The sequence below is a fragment of the Pteropus alecto genome, unplaced genomic scaffold (genome assembly GCF_000325575.1).
Source record: "Pteropus alecto unplaced genomic scaffold, ASM32557v1 scaffold164, whole genome shotgun sequence".
NCBI lineage: Eukaryota > Metazoa > Chordata > Mammalia > Chiroptera > Pteropodidae > Pteropus > Pteropus alecto.
The window spans coordinates 2,588,791-2,607,178 of record NW_006439568.1 but is presented as its reverse complement, the minus strand read 5'-3'; the positions used below and the strand labels follow the sequence as shown (position 1 = coordinate 2,607,178).

Below are 18,388 nucleotides of genomic sequence, written 5' to 3'. Positions count from 1 at the left end.
GATGTATGAGTCCGCTTGAGCTGCCATAACAAAATACCTGGGTGGCTGAAACAACAGAAATATATTTCTCACAGTTCTGGATGCTAGAAGTCCAAGGTCAGGACACCAGTACAGTCAGCCTCTGGTGAGGACTCTTCCTGGTCACCTTCTTGCTGTGCTCACACGGTGGAGAAAGAGAGAGACAGGAAGCAAGCTCTCTGGTCTTCTTATAATGATGCCTCTCATCCCGTGGCCGGAGCTCTGCCTCCATGACTTCATCTAAACCTGATCTCCTCCCCAACGCCCCACCTCCAAGCGCCATCACACTGGAAGTTAGAGCTTTAACATAGGAATTCAGGAGAACACAATTCAGCCATAGGAATAGGCATTATTAACTCTGTTAATAGATGTGAAAATGGAGTCTCAGTGAGATTGATACACAAGAAAAAATATGAAAAGGTAAAGATATTTAAAAAAGAAGTTTCCCGTAGATGCATGAATTCCTTGTGGGCATTTTCACCACAGCCATATATGTTCCACAGCAATGGTGGTGTTACAGATACTGGGATCAGACTGGCTGAGTTCAAGTCCACCTTCTGCCACTCGCTAACTCATGGCCAGGTTACTGAACTGCTTGGACTCTCAAGATCCTTGCCTGCAAAATGGAAGATTCCTAACTTCGCGGAGTGGTTGTGAGTATTAAATGATGAAATACATGTAAAAAGAGTCCCAGAGTGTCTGGCATAAAGTAGGCATTAAATAAAAGTTAGAACTTCAAAGGTAAATATATAAAACATTGGATTCAGCTGTGATTGTGAGAACAGATTTGGACAACTTCAATCTCTAACGATAAGTTAAATCAACTATGATTCATTCATATTAAGAGATACCATATAAGCATAAAACAGTAAGATAAGATGTTTCTTGACTTCCTGGGTTCTCTTACTGTCCCTATCTACTGTGTGACTTTAGGCAAGTGACTTAACCTCTCTGGGCTTCAGTTTCTCCATCTGAAAAATGAAAATAAAAGCAGTCCCTATTTCATAGAGTTGTCCTAAGGGTTAAATTACATATACTCCATACAAGATGCTTAGAATATTCCCAGGCACAGAGTAAGCACATGATAAATATCATCCATTAGTATATTATGATTCCATTTATATGAAAGGAAGGAAGGCCAATTGCTAATTTCCAAAGAGATATAAAAATCTGTTACTAATTTTTATTTCTGGAAGGCAAGTATGGGAAGTAAGAGGAAGAAGAGTTTCGACTTTACCTTTAACTCTTCTTTACCACCGGAAACAAAGCAATCCCCAGATTTAGAGCTGTTTCTTGTCATTCCCTCTCTCTCATATGAGGAAGGATAGACCTGATGGTGGCTTACACTTCCTTCTACTGCCAGCCAGGGGTGCTGTACAACCAGGACACAAGCGTGCAGAAGCTAAAAGATTTTCATTTGGGTTGGGAAATAGCCAGGCCTTTGACCCCAGGGCCCATCAGGGTAAGGGCTAACTCTTGGCCTGCTGGGGGCTGCTGGGAGCCTCTGGGATGTTGATTCACAGTGACTCTGGTTTCCTTAGGGTCCTGGAGTCCATGTTAGTAAAAATTTTGACTCCCAGGTCCAGATGCTGAGCTCAAGGCTTTGTACCCATTGCATCTGATTCGAAATAACTCTTCGAGGTCCTTATTTTCTAAATAATAAAACAAAGGTTATTTATTGCATGACTTGCCCAGTAGGACACAGTTTATAAGTGGAGTCTCCAGCTCCCAAGGCCATGCTCCTTTCACCGTCTTTACTTTCATGGGCTCGCATTCCCTCTAAAAGTATTCATATGCTCTGCTTCGACAAGTTATTTTCAAAAAGTTTGTCTTACCATCTTTGTGGTTCTGACTCATCTCAACTGGTTGAGCAGCTTCAGGAGAAGAGCAGTTTCCAACTCTGTGAATAATTAATGAGTTGGCCTAAAATCTCTGGCCTAAAATTGACCACTGAACTTGCGGATTTGTCCTGAACAAAAAGACAAGGAAAATGTCCCTATCGTGGCACTTTCCAGCGCCCTGAGAGGTAGGGGAGCAAGAAGACTCATTCTCACTCTCCTTGCTCTGAGAGATACAGTCCCCAGACCAAGATCACAGGGGTTGAACCGGGCTTAGAGACTGGGACAGTACTCTAGAGACACTGGACATGGTTTAGAAATTAAAAAGTCTAAGGTTTAAGTCATTATCATCTGTGTGACCTTGGGCAAAGTTAGTCATTCCCTCCCTCATTTCCTTCGTCATTCTTAATGAGGGCGACAGTATTTATAGGCACTAAGCTAATATTCTGCAGTGATATTAACACAAGGATATTTCAGTAGTCATCAACCAATCAAAATGCTTCGCACAGAACTGCAACGAAGTGTTAAAGGCCCCAGCTCTGCAGGCAAGTAGCTGTTAGTTGCCTGGTGGGGCTACCTATGGGGGTCCCAAGGCAGTGGGGATGCAATAGTGGTAAGGGGTGGGTTTCAGGGAAGCAGCTGTTTGTCAACTGATATGAAAATGTTTCAATATTTCAACAACTGGTATGGCTGTATGAATGACTATAGGATGAACATGGGTCCTTTGCAATGCGAGTTTGCATTTCTAGGAGAATTTACCCTGTGCTTGGTACTATATCGAAAGTTTTTGTCTCACATCATTCCATGTACTCTTTATAGACACTCCAAAAGGTGTTACTTCAGGTCCATTTTTTCAGATGATGAAACTGCCTCTCTAAAAGTTACAATGGCTATTGAGTGGCAGAACAGTGATCCAAATTCAAGCTGACCAGTAGCAGAGCCAGACTTGTACCAACGCTGGGAGAGGAAAGGAAATTCTGGGCAATAATGCAAAACTGACATTGAGAACATAGGTCGGTAAGGATGAACGAGAGAGCTGGGCTCTAGAACAAGCAAACGAGGGATCAAAAAAGCTGCTAGACACGCAGTGTCCTTGGGTAAAAATGACATTAAAAACATTTATCCCGCTTGCACTTTTCAAATAGAATAAAATGTTAACAAAAGATGAATCTGTGTTAAGGATGGATAGAGATTCTTTTGCACTGTGCTTATTCATGCAACTTTGAAACGATGCCCAAATAAAAAGTTAAAGTAAAAATCAAAGCTCCTTGCACACTGGGCTCCTGACTTCCCTTATCTCTCTGTCATCTCTCAGTTGAATTGTTCAGCTTCTTGCCTGCATCAACTCATTTTTCAGAGTGACAGGGCCACCGAAGAAGATCTAAGTCTAATGTTTCACCTCTTCAACTTTCAGCAGTGCTGCAGAAATCTGGAGCGAAGCTTTTGCAATTTTGTGATTGGAGAAATGCTTGCAAACGAGAATGAGCAGAACTGCTCTAAGTAAAGGCAGTGTAGCAGGAAGAGCAGATGACTTCGGGTTGAATCTTGTTTGGTCTGTTTCACAGCTCAGCGATCTTGGGTGAGTCATAACTTCATCTGTAAAATGAGACTCATAGTGACAACCTCCTGGGTTATGTTGGGGATTAAATAAATAACATTTGTAAGGTTCCAACCATGGTATCTGGCATGTAGCATGTGCTCAATAAACACTGTATTTCTCCTTCTCTGAGGCTCGATTTCCACACCTGTTCAAATGTGATCATCTGTGAATCATGCTTTGGAAATGCATCACATTACTCATGAGTGTTATTGCTAGAGATGACCAAGTTGGCCTGAATGTCCTTTGGCCTCTAACTACATCTCACAGTTAAATTTCTCATTCTGTCTTTATTATTTCCAAGATCCTTCTGACTCTTTAATCCAATTTATCAAATAAGTACACAACAGTTGAAGCATTCTTTATACTTCTGAACACAATCATACTTCCCTAGCATGACTAACTCTGAGCTATGGATGCATCAAACACGTAGTTAACATTGCATTTTCAAAGCAAAGCCTAAGGATGTGATAGGCTTTAAAATGAAAAGTTTGTCCAAAGTGATGCTGTAAATTGGTGACGACACTCTGTGTGTTTACTGTCCTTCCCAATGAATCCTCAATTTCGACTGGTCAGAAAACATATTCACAGGTATGGGAATGAAGGTGCAGACATCTTTGGGCTACCATCATTCTGCCTACCACATCATCTTACTACATGGCATCATAGTACAGTTAGGAATTGTTTGTAAAGTTTTAGTTTCAAATATATATGTATATATACATACACACACATGCACACACAGGCATATATGTGGGCATTTAGTTGTGAGACACAGTGCATTTCTTATTGCAGGTCAATAGTCAGAAAGTCTGAAAAATACTATTCCAGAGCAAGAAGGAAAATCCTCGGTATGTTTAGGAAAATAAATATAGGCCTGTGAGGCTGGAATATACCTTGTAAGGATTCGGAATGATAAGAAGCAAAGTCGTCAACCGAGGCAGAGGCCCAACTGTACAGACCAGCGAGCCATGGTAAGAAACTTTGACTCCATTCTAAGCACTATTGGAAGCCACTTAAGGGTATAAACCAGCACGTTTCACACTCTGATGTACATTTTTAAAAGAAGAATAATTTTGAATACCTTGTACCACTATTTTCTATTATTTGTGTAAGTTCATAGATTGGACTCTAGAATTCACCAGACTGATCCAACAACCAAGTACTATGGAGAGAATTATAATGTTTGTAATATAATAAAACTGTAAACCACTGACTTAAATTCTTGGTGATACCAATGAGGTATCAGGAAGCAAAATAAATAAATAAATAAAAAGCATAGGAAGTCAAACAGCAATGTCCTACCTTTTACCTATGAGGAAGCAAATATTTTCAAACACTCGAGAATGTTATCAGCATTACTGTAAATTGGCACAATCTTTTATAGAGAGCCATATGGTCATTCCTATCAAAATTTAAATTTTGCAGAATCTTAAATCCAAAAATTTCACTACAATGATTGTATCCTTCAGAAATGTTCACATGTTTGCCAAGAACAGGTATAGCAAGATGTCTGTGGTCTCATTTATACTTAGGAAAAATTGGATATAGTTTAAATGGGCATCAATGAGAGAATGCATAAATAAGAAACAGAAGCTTTTTACTATGAAATGCTAAATGATGTTTAAAAGAATGTTCTAGATATTTTTTGTACTAATGTAAAAGAAAGTCTTGATTTATTGATACGTAAAAAAGGAATGTGGGTAGTATAATCTAACTTAAAAACTGAGAAAACATATGTACATAACATATCGGAATGTTCATAGAAAAGTCTGGAAGGAACACACAACACACCTAACGCCGATAACCCTTGTTAGAGGTGGAAAAGGTGAGAGAAGGCAATGGAGGGTGTCCTTTACTTTCACTTTACACACTCTTATGTGAAGCACATGTTATTTTTGAAATGTAAAAAATAAAGTAATAAAATGACATTAATAAAAATATTCAGAGCCTTAAAGGGCAGAAAGAGGCATTACGCAGGGAGGTAATAAAACAATTCTAGCTTTATGATGATATCAGTGCCTGAGTTTCATCTCTTAGATCGTCAGGTTGAGGACAAGTCAAAGAGTCATAGGAAAAGATGTACCTGGCTTGATGGTGGTAGTGTGCGTGTGCAGGTGTGTGTGTGTGTGACATATATTTATGCTTTTCTCCCAAACACCTGAGGCCAGATAGTGTTAACCATTACAAAACCAAACGTTGCACCATCTGTGACCATCTTAACTCCGGTTAAGTTTGTTTGGTTTAACCTGCTCCAGTCTGAAATTCATCTGTGAGATTCTGGTCTTGAGTCGTGGGCATTGGGCAAAACTGAAAAACAGAAGATGGTACTGACAGCAGCCAACGGCTGAGCATATCATCATGTGCCAGGACTACTTCTGGGTGATTTGTGAATATTACCACTAACTCTATAACCCCACGAGGTAGGTGACATATTATCCCTACTTCAGAAATGAATACACTGTGGCATCCCATGCCAGGTGAAATCATCTGCCCAGGTGGCATAGAAATGGTGGGAGCGGGGTGCTGGGTGACAGCCCCAGCCTGACTCTAGTGCTGGCAGGCCAACGTTTTCCACAAATGCCTCTCAGCTCCCTCAAAACACAGAGCAGCCTCAGTCTTCATCACATGGGAGCCGGATGATGAGGCTCAAGATAATGCTTTTACTGCCATAAAACTGATATCCTCTCAGAGCTGTCGATAATGTACCCTAGTTGGCTGAAGTCTATAACAGCACCATGAAAAAGAAAGGAATTACTAAGCAATTTATAAGATTTGTTCTCATGTATCCCTGTACCCCCATCATACCAAGACCAATGTGCATTTTACTCCTAAAATAAAGGGTTGATGAGAGAGGAGTGGGATTACATCAGAATCTTTCTTGATAAGACCTCTCCTACCTGCTTCACTCTCCCAGGAAGCATGTCCTGGACCCTTCCCCACCCCCACCACCAGTGGCCCACCATAATGTCTGCTGCCTGCTTGTTCTCTACCCTCACATTTTTATCACAAGGTATTGCATTTATTGTCTGCCTGCCTGCCTTCCTCAGAGAAGGAGCCTGGAGCACAAAGATGACATGGTCGTCTTCTTATAGCCCCTGTGGGTAGTAGCACCTCACCTGCTAGACCTCAATAAATGCTTAAAGAAGGAATGAACACAGTTCTAGCCAGGCACGTCATTTACAATGCTGAAGAAAGCAAAAGGGCCCTGCAGGGAAGTGTCGCTTAAAGCTTGATAAAAGTAGCTGAAAATAGTTCTTAGTTTGGAGCAGGGAAGCAATGAAGAAAGAGAACATGTCTTGAGCAAAGCTACTCTGATGATACTACGATGGTGGTTACATTTGTCCAAACCATAGAACGTACAATGCGAAGAGTGAAACCCAAAGTAACCGATGGTTGACAGTGCTGTGTCAGTGATGGTTCATCCGCTGTAACCAGTGTACCACACTAAGAGCCATGTCGATGGTGGGGAAGACCGTGTGGTTGGGAGAGGGGGCATTTGGGTACTCTTGGTGCTTTCCACTCAATTTTATCATGAACCTAAAACTCATGCTCTAAAAAATAAAATCTATTATTTTTAAGAATTACTACAGTAGATGCTGGCACAAAGAACTGCCACCATTTGATGCTTTATGACTTTCTAAACAACCTTGCTCTTTCTGAAATATAAAAAGAAATATTAGAATAAATCATGCACGTCCACTGAGATAATAGGAGAATTCTCTCCATGGTCTATTGGCCCATCTATTGGTCTAGAGTAGAGCCAGATAGCAAAGAAAAATGTACTCTGATGTGGAAAAAAAAATCAGTGTTTGAAAATTAAAAACAAACAAAAAAATTCTACTTTTCCAAAATAAAGGAGATACAGATTAATGGACTCCTATCATCTTTCTCCTCATCCATGACCCAGATTTGGTTTGTAATATTAAAGACCATAACAAAATTTACCAGTACAAAAAGAACAAAATTATGTATAGTCCCTACTTTTCACAATAAAAGCACTCCCTAAAATTCAGTCATCTTATTGTTATTATCATTATTAACTTTTTCACATTTACATATTACATGCATGAGGTTTAAAATTATGGCCAAGGAATTAGTATTTATCAGTATTAATTAATTATAATTAAGCAGAGCAACTAGCAAATTCTATAACCATCTCAAAAGATAAAGCTGCACATAGAATCTGGTGAGAGACTCCTGTTGGAGTTGGGTGCTCCACACACAGAAACACAGATCCAGGGTCCTAGTATGGTAAAGGGACTTGCTCAAGGTCATACACCATATTCGTAGCAGAGCCATTTGTGGCAGAGCCAACAAGGCCACCAGGCCATAACCTAAGTGCACCATGATGCATTAGATTGACTTTATCTCATGTAAGCCGATGAACAGCCCCAGGGAGTGGGCACCTATAGTGCCATCTTCTTAGATAAGTCACAGTAGCTTAAAGAAATTACGAACCTGCCCAAGGCCAAGTTATGGAGCCATGATTCAAAGCATGCCTGAGTGACCTGCCCTTGGCCTGAAGGGGGAAATGGAGTCACAAAAGCGAGACGAGAAGAAGGGCAGTCTGAGCAGGGACTGGCATCGTGCTCAGCCACAAGGAAGGTGCGGGTCATTATGGGATGGCGAACATTCACCCCAGCTTGTCATTGTTACCCCTGAAAAGGATGTGAAATCCCCCCTGGCTGAGAGTTGCCTCTCTTCCTCTTTCTGCCTCTTCTTGCCGCCCTGAGTCACTACCTAATCCTTTTATTTGTTATTTATTTCTGGGTGATTCCGGGGTAGGCTGCTGTGCCCATTTCTGTTCCCCAGGTCTCACGGCCTCGAGAGCTGCTGCAAGGAGGCATGCTATTCAGATACTGCTGCTGCATGCTAGACGTTGGTGCAGAGTAAGGTATTCTCCACAGGTGAGGAGGAGGGAGGGGCAAAGGGGTACCAGTGGTCAGGTGATGCTTTGGTGGATGAACCGCAGTCTGGGGCTTTGGAGACCAGCATTCCTGTTCCAGGCCAGAGCTGTCATTTATCAGCTGTGTGACCACGGACAAATCACCTCATTTCCTTAAACCTGTTTCAACTATAAAATGAAAATATTAGCATCTGTCCAGATGGCTGTTGTGATGACAAAAATAGGGCCGTGCAGGCAAGGTGACCTCATCATTTAATATTATTAGTGCAATATCCCTTCTTATGTCAGCTTTCCAGCACCTGGTACCTTCAAAGTTCTCAGGAAATATTTGTTGAATTAATGAGTAAACATAATAAAATGTATAAACAAGTTAAACTATTCCTCTACTAGAGATTCAAGCTCAAGAAACATTTCAAACACTACAGCAATGGCTAAACAGCTGATGTGTTAACTAGAGTTCTTTCTTATCTTACCGGTTTCTTGTAACTAGCTAAGACATTTTCTAAGACTAAAGAGAAGAGTACCTCTCTCTTCCAGACAGTAACTTTATTTATTTTGAATAAGGCTTTTGAACACATACAATAGCCCAGATTGTCTCTAGTTAATCCTAACACCTACCGATCTGGGCTTTATATGGACTGTTTCATTTTGTTTTTACAATAACCATTTGAAGGAGACACTATTTTAATAGTCCTATTATATAGTATGTATTCATTAGTTATATTATTTTACAAATACAACTGAAGTGCAGAGTTAGGTGAGTTGACTGATGTCATAAACTGCACTGTACAGAGAAGAAATAAAGTTTCTAGGCAAGTACATAACTACTCTCAAGGTCACCAGCTCAATAGTAGGCCAAGGCCAGAGTAGAGAAACCCAGGTAGTCTGACTGTCAAATCTTAACCACTAATCCATTCTGTATGCCTAGATCAGACCCTCTCTCGACCTCTGAAATTATAAATCCTTGAAGTTATGAATTTAAAAAGAATGCACTGAATACTCCAACCTTGGCAGTTAATTACATCGTTGTATACAAGTTTCTCAAAGAAAGTAGCAGAGACCTCATCTTATGAGTCATTTATGGCCATCCTCCATGAGGCATGAGAGACTGTATTGCAACAGCAGCTTGTGTTGGCCAACTGAACAAAATAAATTCTTCCTCAATCACGATTCCACAGCTATGACGAACAGGCTGCAAAACTTCTGTTTCATCTCTGCTCCCACGCGGCCTGGCCTGTGCCACTTCTCTCACTCACATCAGGCAAGGGCCCGAATTCACCCTCTACTTCATCACTCGCCTGGCAATTTAAGTCATCAGTAGCATTAGCAGCAGCACCTCTAGTTCTGGGAGAGGGAAGGACAGTCACTCATCCGCTCTCCCTGTTCAATCCAACCTAAAAACCATTGCTGTTTCTCCCTCTTCAAACCACAGTCATGAGATCACCTTGAGAAAATGAGGGCTTTCTAGTCTAGCAAACCCTGAGCCCGAATTCATTTGCTCACTCAAACTCTGAGTGAGGGTCTCTCTGCCTGATCCTGCCTTAAGTGTCGGAGATACACACATGGCTTAGATAATGTGTGGTGGACGGAGACCTCAAGGAGACGTGACTGCTACTGGAGCATGAAGCAAGGGCATTCTGAAAGCACTCAACGTTTGTTCATTCATTCACTCCCCAACCTTCACCCTGAACTAATGCAATCAGTGACCGCTCTGAAGCATCTGGCTTTCTCCTGTAAGTTCAGCCCAAAGGGTACTTCCTCAGAGAACCCTTCTCTGAGTCAGATGGAGAGACATCCTCCCCCATACACCTTGTATATATCCTTCATTACACCTATCACAACTGTAATTAAATATCTTCTAGTGAATTTCTTTTCCATAAGCAATTAGCTATCTGCCTTACCTATTAGATGTAAGTTACATGAGGTCAGAAACTATGGATCTAGTTTATTAGGTTAGGCACTGGGAATTTAGAAGCCTCCTAGTTAAGTGCCTCGTGAATATTAGTTATATTAGTTACATCTATTCTCCATCAGCATCTGCACCTTCAGGTTTTCATCTGATTTCTCCAACGGGAGTACTCCAATTAAACCTGCACACATCTGCTGTTATTTGAATCCCTGTCAACCATCAGCATTTACAGGGCCGCCTTTTATTATTATCTGTCCTCTATTAGGGATAAAATTAATTTCTCCTTAGAAACAAGCTCAAGGACTGTCTCTGAAGGTTGTTTTTTTAACTTCTGTTATGTTCTAGTACCTAGGTTAGGGCTCAGCATCCTTTACCCCTCCATAAATAACTTAGTACTTCTTGGGATTGCAAATGCAGACATTAACTGTTCTTGCATTTACTCTGCAGATAAAATTGCTGTATTTGTTCAATCAGCAGTTTTTCCCGTAAATTCAGTAAAAGCCTTTCTGCACATATTTTGGGCCTGTTCATTTTGGAGCTCCTTTTAAACACTTCCAAACATTTCCCTACATGAAGCGAGCTTGGTCCACTTAGGAGAAATGGGAACAGCAGCCCACACCCCAATCACCCAGGAATAAATACACGCTCTGGATTAGGCTTCTCTCCCTGTACTTCTTGTGCAATGAGAATCATGATAAGTTCCAGGGGAAAATGATCTCACTGCTGCTTGAGCTCTCCATAACCTTCAGCATTCAACTTTCTTCCTTTTTAAAATTCTCAGAGGATTCCACTGATAAAACTCAGGCTTTTGAACTTTACAGGAATGTGGTAGCAACTTCAGGTGCTCGCCTAAGAAGTGCTGGTGGCCTCCCACACATACCAGTCCTAGATGCCACCTCTGCTCCTTTACCAATTGGTGGGACCTGCATCCCTTTTCATGGCAATGGCGCCCCACGATTACACTTACCCGTCTTTTGTATTTAAATTAGTTGCTGAGCCCATTCCCCTTGTCTGGGATTCTGAGTCCATCTAAAACGCAACGCGGGTTACTGATTTTAATCCCAAAACTCCACAGTGCAGATTCCAACTATGAGTGTGGTTTCCAGCAAAGTTTGCAATAATTCTGAAAATCGACGTGTATTGAAAATTTATGTTCATGAGACATTTTTCATGAACACTGATAGCCTAGATGCAATGGGTGACTCTCACACAGTAAGCACAGGGAAAGCTTTCAGTCACTAATTCATCAAAATGTTTACTGAGCAATAAAAAGATACACACTAATATTCTCAGAAAAACTGCAGGTAGGCTTAATAGCTTGGATTTGGACCAAAAAGGGCAGAAAAAAGTTATTCACGTGGTAAAAATATACCTAAGTTCAATTAACTCTAATAGATAGTTTATGGGAAACCTTCATAGCATCTTTCAAAAGGACTTGACAGATTTTAATAAGACAGTGAAGAGGAAATGGTTTAAAAGATGTCATCGATCTTTTATTTAACTAAGTAAGCACAGCCCTTCATTTTGAAGGAAATGATACAATTCCAAATCAGTACCTCCTTCTCAAGAAGGAGTATGAGAACATAACATTGATTTAACATACAATCTTCAACAAAAAATAAAGTTTACACAATTCACTGGGAAATAACATACATGTGGAGTTTGTTAGTTAATGTGATTCTCCATGGGTTTCAAGTATTAATAGCTAAGAACAAAACAACAGAATGAAATGTTGACTAACTAGTCCAGTTTATAGTTACCCTGATTTAAAAAAAAATAATAAAATATAACTTTCCAAACAAATCCATCCAATGACCATGATCACACTAGATGTTATTCTAATTTATAAAAATGGTTAATCACATAATATCAGGAGTCTTCAACACAGTGGATTTCATTTTAAGAAAAAAAAGATAGAAAACATGTAGTTAATTTTCTTCACTCTCCATAGCATATGTTGTATAAAATTAAAGTTTTGCTTCCAAAAATATGTTTCCATGTGGTTGTGGTGTTGTCTAGCAGTGCTATTTGGGCCAGAAGCACCAAAGACATGAGAAATTTAACCACTGAAGTGTCATTTTTCATAAAAACTAAAAATTTCCTTAAAGGTCTGGAGTAAAGTCTTCTGTTAGGCATTTTAGTGCTATAAAGTTATTTTAAATTAAATGTGGAACGAGAACTACAAAAAGTTGAGTTCTTTCGATACAAAAAATTGTAGCTGAAGTTGTGGGCTCCTTTGCCATACATAAGCAGTCTCAATAAAATAGTTACTCAAGTAAGAAAATAGAATTTGTCTGATTACGTTTAGCATACGTTCCAGTTGGGTATCCTGCTTATCCCTGCCAGAGCTTCTGAAGAACTTTGAAATTGATATTTCTTTCCTTCAAACAGCAACCATAATTCACAGTACAAAATAGTTCTAAAGTCTTAATCTTAAGGAGAAATAAAAATTATTAAATGTGTGTGTGTGTGTGTGTGTATATATATGTGTGTGTCCATATACACAGAAGTTAATTGACAAGTTAATTGAGTGCCAGGTGTAGCCATTACCTGGCATTAAAACTCAGTTATCCACAACACTGCCATCTTGAGGAAGGAGCAAAGAGTTGATCTGATTCTCCTTTCTTGGCACCTTCACAGGGCTGTTGCTTTACCTGAAGCTTTAGAACCCGAAGAAAGCTTCCAATGGAATCTCTGTTCCCAAGTATATATTTCACATCTCTGGCGTCCTGTAAAAATACTTGCTTTACATGGGAAGGCAGCGTCTGAAGTTGACCTATTTCCTCTTCTAGTTCATTTTCAAGCCCTGTTATCAAAAACCTCTTCTTTAGAGGCAGGATGCTGCTGTTGGCGTAGACCTTTACAGGAGTTCTTCCTTCATGCTGAGACTTCTCAAAAAACAGTTCATTTGCAACAACAGGTAGTCACTGCTATACCTCAGTATGACCAATGACATTCACTTTCCATTCGAGGGCAAAAGAGAGAGACAGAGATGGGGCAGCGGAAGGGCTGGCCAAGCCGCCCAGAGCTGCTGGACGGTACTGCGCTGTTCTTCCTCCTTCCTGCTGTCTGCATACTGGTCATTACTTTCAATTTTCGCTACTGTGTTAAGCATAAAAGAAATCCAAATCCATTAGATGTAACAGGCTCTCTTCAACATGGCTTTACCCGTGTTTATCCTGCTCAGCTTTTCCATGAGCGAGAGAATACAAAGACAAAGCGGGGAGATTTACGAAACCAGATCTACATTTCCAACAGGAGACCGATGTCGAAGTCACAGACTGGGGCTGAGCGTGGTTTATCTTTAACAAAGTGATAGGACCTCTTTGGTGATTCCTATAAAAACAGGAAACACAGCTAATGCCCTGTAATTAAATGTCATGTTGAAGTGCTATGAAGGTTTTTCAAAATTATGGCCTCGATTTCCAAGTTTGAAAAAAAGTATACAAAGAAATCCTTCAAGTCTATGGCCATGCCACCCTGAACACGCCCGATCTCATCTGATCTTGGAAGCTAAGCAGGGTTGGGCCTAGTTAGTATTTGGATGGGAGAGCACCTAGGAAGACCAGGTGCTGTAGGCTTTTTAAAAAAAGAAAGAAAGAAAGAAAAATCCTTCAAGTCTTGTTGCCTTGATTTAGAGATCTTCAGGCCGGGTCTAATGGATGACCATGGCTGTAGAGCACTCAAGTATGAAGCTACTCCCACTGTAAGAATTAGGTCACAAAATGATTTGTTCAGTGTAATCTCTCATGACTCCCAAGAGAAAGAAAAACTTTACTCAACTTTTGAGACAGTATTAGGTAATGCCAGTGTGCAGCATTCTGAAATTGAGGGTGTGAATCATTAAAGAGCTCACAGGAATACAAGAGACAGGTTGTAAAAACTCTTTTAAAGCCTCATAGTAAAACAAACAGCTCGGCAACAGATCCAGATAGTATTGGCCAGCCTGCTGCCAACAGATCCCACGATCGTAACCTGTGTTTTAGAACTGTCACCAGATTCGGCACTGACTACACCAGGTGGCATTTGTGATTACTTTCACCGCCCTTAATTGAAAAAGCATTCCGAAGGGACTCCTGCACTGTAACAGGACTTTGCATCTTGAATTATGTGTGCATCGAGTGTGGCTACCAAAATAAATACTTATCATTGAAATATGCTTCAAGCCTAAGATTTTACCAGTAGCAAAACAAAAGTGAGAGGGATGGGCCAGTGAAGGAAAATTAAAATTCACAGGACCACTACCAAAGCCTTATATTTTTAAAAGGTTATACCTTCACTGTTCAGGAATGGGGTTCAGTGGAGAGTAGGAGTAATTCACTAATTCCTGCCAAGACAACCCTGTTTGGCTGCTTCTGTAGTGGATACTCTATAAGGTGGCACCAGCCAACCCTATGTGTGACCTGTGGATGAACACAGCCAAGCAGGTTTGATCAGATCAGAGACACAAAGGGCTATTCCCTTCTTTGATGACAAATAACACAGCGCTAAGTGCCTACAACAGCAGGCAAGAAACAAAGGCGGCCAAACAGAACCATAACTAATCCTTCCCCTAGCTGGCCCATGACAATGATTACTTGCAACCGGGAAAGTGCGGGTGGAGGAGAAAGCAGGAGACTCCGCTAGAAGGCAGCTCCAGAAGATGAATTACTTGGGGATGGGGAGGGGGGAGGTAGTAAAGTCTTTGTTTTGTAGCCCAAGTTTACTTATTTGCTACACTTCACAGGTGGCTGTTTGGTTTTGGTCTGCTGCTCCCAGATCTGGTCCTAGTTTCTCCAGCTTTGCACCCAGGAATTCCATAAATCATCCCAGCCTCCCGAATCCCACACACAGCTCCACAAGGGTAGCAGACAAACGGCCCTCTGGCCTTAGGATAGGGCATCCTCAAAGCCTAGGGTAGGAGAGAAGCCGGGAGGGGGCAATGGCAGGCACTGGTACTCTGAACTTTTCTGCACCCCCGCGTGCGTACAAAGAGTCGATTTTGGACCCAGGTCGAACAGAGATTAACCGTCAGGCACGTCCACAGTTTGCCCCACCTCAGAAAGGAAGACGCATCTAGAGGGCAAACAGGAAGTGCCCCCAGCCAAAATGCTCCTACCTGCTCCCTCTTCCTCCTCAGTCCAAGATAACAAGACCAAGCTACAGCTGGCTGTGCCTTTCACGAACCCTCCATTTTCCAACTGGCCCAGGAGCCCAGAAGGAGCCCAGAGGGTGGTGGAGGAGGGAGGGAGAGGAGAGAAAGAGCAGCGCCTGCTGCAAACAGCTCCCTCTCACAGCTCTTCCTCCAGCTCGCCGGTCACTGCACCACCACCTCTCGGTCCTCCTCTTCCTGGCCGGGCGCAGGGGGGCGCTCGGGAGGCGGCGTAGTCCGCGCGGCGTCGCTGTCGCCCTCTTCCGGCTCGGCGGGGTGCAGGTGCATGGCGAGCTCCTGCAGCACGGCCGCGCGCCCTATCTGGTCGTTGCGCCGTTTCTCCATGATCAGATCCTCCAGGCTCTGGAACTCGAGCGTGTGGCTGCGCTGCGCAGAGAGCTGGATCTGCAGCCGGTAGGGCTGCTTGCCGATGCGCAGCTCCCCGCCGATCTTGAACTCGCGCTTGCCATAGCGGCACCAGGCGGCGAAGCTCTCAGAGTTGCGCCAGCTCAGCTCTCGCTCCTTGGCGCCCACGTGCGCTAGCGCGTTGCGAACCACTGTGCTGGGACTCAGTGGCTTGTAGCGGTACAGATCGTTCACCACGCGGCCGCGCCGGCCCTGGCTCGCGTCCGTCAGGAAGCTATTGCTCACCTCCAGCCGGTGCAAGTGCACCACCTGGAAGTTGCCCACGTATACCGCCCAGTGCGGGTACTGCGCCTGCGACACGAACTCCACCAGGTCTCCAGGCTTGCACTTGTTGAGCAGGTTCTCGGGCGTGTAGGTGCTCAGCGCCGCGGAGCCGGGCGCGAAGCTTTTCTGGTAGATGCACTCGTCGCGGTAGAACACGGAGCACTCCACCTCGTGCAGCCGCGGGTCATAGGGCTGCGGCGGGGGAAGCTGCGGCCCATCCCCGCGGTCCGGCAAGCCACCGCCATCGGGCCCCTGGGGTGGCGGTTGCGGCTCCACGTCCTCGTCGTCATTGGAGAATATGTAGGAGACCCCGATGCGAGGCCCGTCGTCCCGGTCCACGCCCGTCGGGTCGGCGGTGGGAACTTCCTTATAACTTAGGTGGGTCAGTTTCTCCACCTGGTTGCCCATCACGCTGCTGCTGACACACGTTCACGCCGCCGAAAGGAGAGAAAGCGAAACCACCACTAGGGTCATTGGCACAGGTCCCCGGACAGGGGCTGAGACCACCTGTTGGGAGAGGAAGGCAAGGAAGCCATGTAGGAGCCCTTCCGTGTAAAGGACGATTTGTTAAGAAGGGGAAGAAAGGTTCGGGTCGAGCACCTGGTGCCATTCTACGGGAGTCTCGGATGTACTGAGCCTTTCCTCATTTCTCCACCACTAGGGTCACGGTCACAGGAGGCCGGGCAATTCCAGCTCTCCCCCGCCCCCAGCCCTTCACCTCTCTCGGGCAAAAGCCCATTGCATCAGCGGCTCCTACTGCTTCCGCCAGCGCCCTACCTGCCAAGCCCAGGCAGGAGGGGATAAGGAAGAGAAACTTTGTTCCAGTCCCCTCTTTCTTAACACCCCTTTCACCCAGGACCCTAAGTTAGCCCCTGAGACGACACCTCCCTCCCCCCCCAAGCCTCCTTCCCCGGGGAAACCAGCGAGGATCGCGTAGTACAGTCCGGGGAGGTGAGCCACCCTACCTGGCTCACCTGCGGCGCTTTTTCCTCCCGCCTTGCCCGTCCCTCCCCCGCGCGCCAGCCCTCTAGCTCGGGTTACCTGCGCAAACTCACCCGCCGAGAGGTGGAGGCCCTGGAGAGCGGGGAGGGGCTCCCCGCCGCACCCTGAGACTTCTAGGGCGACTTTGCAGGTGTGGACCTCGCAGTACCTCCTCTCCGGGCGCGGGCAGCAGCGAGACTGGGAAGGGGGGAGCGACGCATGTCTTGTTCCCGCGGCTACGTAGCGCCTCAAGACTTGAGGGTGGGGGGGGCAATGCCTGTTCACCCGCACCTCCTGCCTCCTGCTGGGGCTGCTGCGCCCCCTCAACTGGCTCTTGGGGGAGGTAGGACGCGAGAAGGAGGAGAAGGAAGAAGCCTGGCTGCTGGACAGCCGCAGCTCCCGCTCGGGCCGGGCGAGCAACAAGCGCGGGAGCGGGAGGAACGGGATTGTAGATCCGGCTCCAGGCTCCCCGGGAGGGAGCGCAGCCCCTGGCATTTAAAGAGACAGGCGCTCGCTCCCGGAGCCTGAGTCTTTCCCAAACGGCGCGGAGCCTCTGGGATCCCCGCCCCCGCCCCGCCCACCCGGGCTGCGGGGCTCCGCCCAGTTCACGCCCCCGCGCCGAGCGGGTTTAAATCCCACTGGTAAATAATCTACGGGCAGGCTGGGCCGGTAGTCGGCACGCAGGTGTCTGCCTCGGCCGCTGGAAGCCTCGCTTGCCGTTTTAGGCCTGCAGCGGGGTCTTCGCTACTTGCTCAGTTCGCATGTTTCCGACCTGTGGGCTTTAAAAAGAAGTTGTAAGGTAAACGCCACCTGCCAGTGTACAGATGGAAGAGGGAATAGGATTTTGCTGTTTGTTTCCTTACCCCTTCGCCTCTTTTTTTTTTTTTTTTTTGCCAGAGTACCCGAAGAGGGAAGAAGTCATTATTAGGAAACAAACAGACGTCTTTTCTTTTCTACAGCGTACTTCTTGCCTATGGTCACAGAAAAGATTTTGTGACTGGGACAGCTGAAGAAGTGCGTCAGTTTAGAGGTATTTCCAGAATGAGTGCTGTGAAACTTCGTGGTAGGAAAAAAAAAAATCACAGAAAGGAAACAGTATAAAACAGAAGGAAGACTTAGTTAATGGCTTGCTTCCAAGACCTGCGCTCTGTTTATTAGATGTCCCTCAAAGTTAGCACAAAGTTGGTTTCATAACCTCCACTGTTTCCAGTTACTATTTGGTCAGGTAGTGAGAGAAAGCGTTCAGCTCTGGTTGTTTTTCTTGGGGGTAAGAGATGTAGGAATTGCCTAATTGTCCTTAAAAAGAACGAATTCG

The 18,388-nt window shown here is 44.2% G+C and overlaps 1 protein-coding gene and 1 pseudogene across 2 annotated transcripts; one reads left to right on the top strand and one right to left on the bottom strand.

Moving 5' to 3' along the window:
• Positions 1-12,800: 12,800 nt before the first annotated feature.
• Positions 12,801-17,602, bottom strand: FAM84B (family with sequence similarity 84 member B). Of its 2 annotated transcripts, none has more exons than XM_015593055.2 (2): positions 17,134-17,602; positions 12,801-16,599 (listed from the first exon to the last, which is right to left on the bottom strand). In XM_015593055.2, the coding sequence occupies exon 2, from the start codon at positions 16,498-16,500 to the stop codon at positions 15,568-15,570; it is 933 nt and encodes a 310-aa protein (XP_015448541.1). In that variant the 5' UTR covers positions 16,501-16,599; positions 17,134-17,602; the 3' UTR covers positions 12,801-15,567. The 2 variants fall into 2 exon arrangements, with proteins under 2 accessions (XP_015448541.1, XP_015448540.1); XM_015593054.2 differs by having other exon boundaries at positions 17,148-17,602.
• Positions 13,734-13,852, top strand: LOC112483722 (annotated as a pseudogene).
• Positions 17,603-18,388: the final 786 nt, after the last annotated feature.